At 37.2% G+C, this 5,335-nt stretch overlaps 1 protein-coding gene across 1 annotated transcript; it reads right to left on the reverse strand.

Annotated features, from left to right (window-relative positions):
* Positions 1-2,353: 2,353 nt before the first annotated feature.
* Positions 2,354-4,821, reverse strand: LOC109166179 (protein rough sheath 2-like). Its single transcript, XM_019315080.1, has 3 exons — positions 4,612-4,821; positions 3,322-3,451; positions 2,354-3,203 (listed from the first exon to the last, which is right to left on the reverse strand). The coding sequence occupies exons 1-3, from the start codon at positions 4,742-4,744 to the stop codon at positions 2,465-2,467; spliced, it is 1,002 nt and encodes a 333-aa protein (XP_019170625.1). The 5' UTR covers positions 4,745-4,821; the 3' UTR covers positions 2,354-2,464.
* Between the last annotated feature and the right edge of the window lie 514 nt (positions 4,822-5,335).

Raw genomic sequence — 5,335 nt, forward strand, 5'->3', positions numbered from 1 at the left:
AGCCAGAAAATTAGTCTCAGTAAATCTCAGGTTCTTTTTTTTTTTTTTTTCCAATAATATTGATCCTGGGTTAATGGATCAGAAGACATAGCTACTACCCTCACTATTCCTAGAACAATGGATTTGGGAAAATAATTGGGGTTCAACCCCTTTTATTAAATTATTGAGTCACCGTAATTTAAATCTTCCCAAATGTTTTATTGGGGTTAAAGAACCGTTAAGATTAAGGAAGAAGTTAAACTCATACTTTGATGTTAACGACCAGCTTTTTCACTGCAGTTAATATCCTTATATGATTATTTTTTTTCCTTTTATTGATCGTCTGCAATACAATCATAACTCAATCTGCAATGACAGATTAAAAATTTAAAGCTGAATAAATTAATTCGTACATGTTTGTTAGTGTGGCAGTAAAGATTATAAATATTAATTAAACATATTTAATTACTGAAAAGCCTGACAAGTTTAATACAGAAAAAATTTAATAATCAATAATCAAGGTGATAGGTCTCAAAGCTCCAAGAGCGTCCGTGTAGAACAAGATGACACATTGCCATTTCTTTTGCATGTTATATATATATATATATATATATATATATATATATATATATATATATGGAAGGGATAAGGTGCATTTGTGGCTTGCCGTGCGGTTGTGCAGTTGATTAATGTGCGTATGTTTTATACTTAATGTGCGTGAGTCTTGTGCTTAATGTGCCTGAGATTTGTACTTAATGTGCGTGAGAGTGTAATGTTAATGTGCGTGAGTTTTATGCTTAATGTGCGAGAGGTTTGTGCTTAATGTGCGTGACTTTTAACATAATCGCACAGGAAGCTATAAACAAAATACTTTCTGACCACAAACCCACACACATTAAACACAAAAGTCAGACGAAGACGAAGACGTATATGATGAAGAACAAAGAGAGGGGAAGAGAGGATTAAAGGAATAGGAAGAGAATACGAAGACGTATATGATGAAGAACAGAGAGGGGGGAAGAGAGGATTAAGAGAATAGGAAGAGAAGATGAAGACGTAGACGAAGATGTATATGAAGAAGAACAGAGAGAGAGAGAGGAAGAGAGGATTAAGGGAAAAGAGAGGAAGAGAAGACGAAGACGTATATGTACGGAGCAACAGGAGCACATTAACAGTACACACTCACGCACATTAAGTACAAAGCTCAAGCACATTAAGCACATGACTCACGCACATTAAGTACAAAGCTCACGCACATTAATCAACCGCACAACCGCACGGGAAGCACCCAACCGCACTGGAACCTTTCACTATATATATATATATATATATATATATATATATATATATATATATATATATATGTGTGTGTGTGTGTGTGTGTGTGTGTGTGTGTGTGTGTGTGTGTGTGTGTGTGTGTGTGTGTGTGTGTGTGTGTGTGTGTGTGTGTGTGTGTGTGAGTTTTTTTTTAAATAAATGAGAGAGTTTTATTGACGGCGAATAGCGCGATCCTCTGAGGTCATACAAAAGAACTGTTTTGGCCTTTTCAGGCAAAGTACAAGAATCAACAAAGATCATCGAATGAGAGGAAGCAAGGCCAGATTCAGCAAGCGTGTCTGCAACCCGGTTAGCTTCCTGGTAGATATGTCTAATCTGGGTATATATATGAGTTTTAGTATATTTGTTTTCAGATCTTACTAAAATTTACTTTTTGATGGATCGTTATATTGTGGACCGCGATAAAAACGGTGCGCCGTTAGTTTAAACGGAACGTGCATTTTGGTGCATGTATAGTCCTAAGCTAGCTCAGATTACTAATTCTTTTGGTTATAGTCCACTGTCGGACACAGTGACCAATTTCCTCGTTGAATTGTAGGCACCTCTTTTTGGTGGGACAGCTGGCCTGAAGATTTAAGGCTGCTCCATTCCCAAAGCCAAGGATCAAACCCTTGACCTTTGGTTAAGGATGGATTACTGGATAAGTCCCTTCAACTCAACCACATTCTCTAGGTTAATAAGGTTACTAATTTAGTAACAAATTAAATAACTAGAGAACCTCAACAGATTGATGACAATCGCATGTAGAAGGAATCCTTATTACCAAAACACAACTTATTACTATTACATTTTAGCTAGCAAATGACATTATTAACTAGCTAGGAGTAATGGTAACCTTTGACTTCAAAAAAAATCCACAACTGTTATTGTGAAACTTAGCACGCAGCAAATTGAAAAATCACAATAAAAAAATAAAATAACTTTTTTTTTTTAGAAGCAAAAAAATAAAAATAAAATAAATTAAATTGTCTATAGTTGACTTAAACTAAGAAAATGAATATATAGCTACACGAGAAGTGGAACTTAAAATCTTGTAGTTATTAAACAAACTGCTATTGGTATTGATTATTAAAGGGCATGGCAGACACACTAATCCTGGTTTTAGTAAATAATAATCATCCTTATTAAGGTAACTTTTAAGTGATAATTAATTAATCCCAACCGGAGACACAACAAGATTAAAGATGCTATCCGTCGCGCCGCAGTTTCCGACGACGCTGTCCAAGTATCCGGTGGAGCAATGGGCGCTAAGGTTTTCCGGTAGAATGAAGGTTGGAAACTCCGATAAGGGATCCATTGCCGGGCCCATTATGTCGTCGCCGGTGGTGTTAGGGTTTCCTAAGGTATTCATATTACAAGTATTGCCTTCCAAGTAACACAACAGCATATCATCGCCGAATCCAACGGCGGAGAACGCTGCTAGGTTTTGGTCGGAAAAGTTTAAGGTTGTCGGAAATTGATCAAGAGCGGCGGCGGAGACAAACATGTAGTCTTCGTCGTCTACATTAATGGGTGAAAGTGAAACCCTAGGGTTTCGCGCCGTCATCGGCGGCTCAGTCCACACCGCTTGCCAAGCTTTTAGCACGTCGAGAGTCGGCGGGACTGTGGGCGGCGGCGGAGGGTTGCTCGGCGGCTTGTGGAGAGAGGAACCGAACATGGTCGAGTGGCGGCGAACGGGGCGAGCTTCGGCTTCGAGCCGAGCGGTCTCCCATTGAGCCATGTGGCGGAGGTTGGCGGCTTCCTTGAAGCCGAAGGGATTGCTCTTTGGCTTGTGCGTGGTTGGATCAATTCCCATCTTACTTAGTCGCTTCTTCAAATGTGAATTCCAATAATTCTTTATCTCATTATCTGTTCTCATTGGCAGGTGTGCTGCAATGGCTGACCATCTATACATATTCAACCAAAAATAACAATTTCTCGAGTTAGTAAACGGACCCAAGAAGGGGAAATATAATAATTACCAAAGAATATAATTGCATGTAGAGTTTGAATATGGGTAGTTACCTATTGCCAAGAAGAGCATGGAGCTGAATGATGGTTTGTTCTTCTTGTAGACTAAATTTTCCTCTTTTAATATCAGGTCTTAAATAGTTAGTCCATCTCAATCGGCAACTCTTCCCACATCTTTTCAGTCCTAAACAAATATTTCGAGAAAAATTTAATTCGAACCCCAACTAAGCATTATCATATATATATATATATATATATATATATATATATATATAGAATTAGGTTCTGGTGCGGTTAGAGTGCCCAGGTGCGGTTGTGCGGTTTAATCTGGACCATTCATCTCGCTTAAATCAACGCTTATAATTGTCAAAATTTTAAAAAAAAAAAAAACGCAGTGGCAATTTTGTAATTTTTGCATGTAGGTCAAAATTAAGGTGAGCGGATATGTGATTAATGTGCGTGGGGTTTGTGCGTAAGATTGTGCTTAATGTGTGTCGGGTTTGTACTTAATATGCGTGAGGTTGTGCTTAATGTCAATAGTTGTTGAAACTTAAAATCTGTGAGTTAATATATTAAAGTGCATGGGGTTTGTGTTTAATGTCCGTGAGGTTATGCTTAATGTGTGTGGGGTTTGTACTTAATGTGCGTGAGGTAGTGCTTAATGTTAATAGTTGTTGAAACTTAAAATCTCTGAGTTAATATTTAAAGTGCGTGGGATTTGTGCTTAATGTGCGTGAGGCTGTGCTTAATGTGTGTGGGGTTTGTACTTAATGTGCGTGAGGTTGTGCAGACGCTATCATTTGTGTAGACGCTACTCATTTGTGTAGACGCTATGTGTAGACGCTAACATTTGTGTGCTATCATTTGTGTAGACGCTGTGTAGGCGCTATCTTCTTCCCGACACGCGTTTTTTTTTTTTATAATTTTTATTGATTTGAGCCGTTGATCTAAATTTGATCAACAGCTCAGATCTAACCGCACGGGAAGCTATACCCGCACCTGAACCCTTCCCTATATATATATATATATATATATATATACCCACCACCCACTATCAGTTAAAAAATCTTGATTCTTATGAGGTGGATTTAGGTGGATATCGAAAAGGCGGATTGAAATTGTCGATCCCTAATCATATTTATCCAAAGATTCAAATTTGACCCACCCAGCCTATTGGCCTCCTTTGTTTAATGAGTCGGTCTATTATAGACAACATATTTAGATTAGTTTACCTCCTTGCCAGAAGATCGCAAGGTAGAGTTTACTCGGTGCAGGCATACTTTGGATTAGTGATTTTAAATTTTCATTGTCAACCAAAAAAGGTAGAAAGAATGTATGGAATACCAGCTTTTGAAGGCAAAGAACGCCAGCTTCCATGGCCGTACTGCTGAATGTAAGCAACCAGCTTCTGGTCTTCTTCAGGTGTCCATGGCCCTTTCTTCAACCCTACCTTTTCAAAGCATGGTGATCTTCCCATTCTCAACCCTAGCTTGGCTTGCTCAGTCTGTCTATATAGAAAGAGAAAGAAAATAAAGAGATAGAGAGAGGGTGGGGAAGTTTATAGGTTGCAGGAAGCTAAGTTGACTTTATACAAGAGATCAGAGAAGAGGTAGGAATAGATATAATGGAGCCGGAAAGGATGACTTTGAGCATTATTTTTCTTTGGAAGAATTTTATTATTCTTAACATTATCGTGGTCTAACCTATTTATTCGATTTACCTCTCTTGGATAATTAAAAAAATAATAATAATTCAATTCTACATGTACTTTCATTTTATACTCTCATTTTTTATTCTTTACAAAGTGCCATGTTTTGGTTGCTTAATATGACAAATTATTGTATGGATCATGGTCTACACAGTGCTGTGTGGACCGTAACAAATAATTCATTTTTAATACACTAAAAGTACATTATTCGTATACTGAATATACATTATATAAAATAATGTGCTTTCAGTACTCAAATAATATACTTTTTCTGAATACAATGTAAATTTTTAATATACGAAAAGTACATTATTTGTTTACTGAATATATATTATTTGATAGTATGATTTATATAGTTGC

The sequence above is a fragment of the Ipomoea nil genome, unplaced genomic scaffold, assembly GCF_001879475.1.
Source record: "Ipomoea nil cultivar Tokyo-kokei standard unplaced genomic scaffold, Asagao_1.1 scaffold3087, whole genome shotgun sequence".
In the NCBI taxonomy this organism is placed as follows: Eukaryota; Viridiplantae; Streptophyta; class Magnoliopsida; order Solanales; family Convolvulaceae; genus Ipomoea; species Ipomoea nil.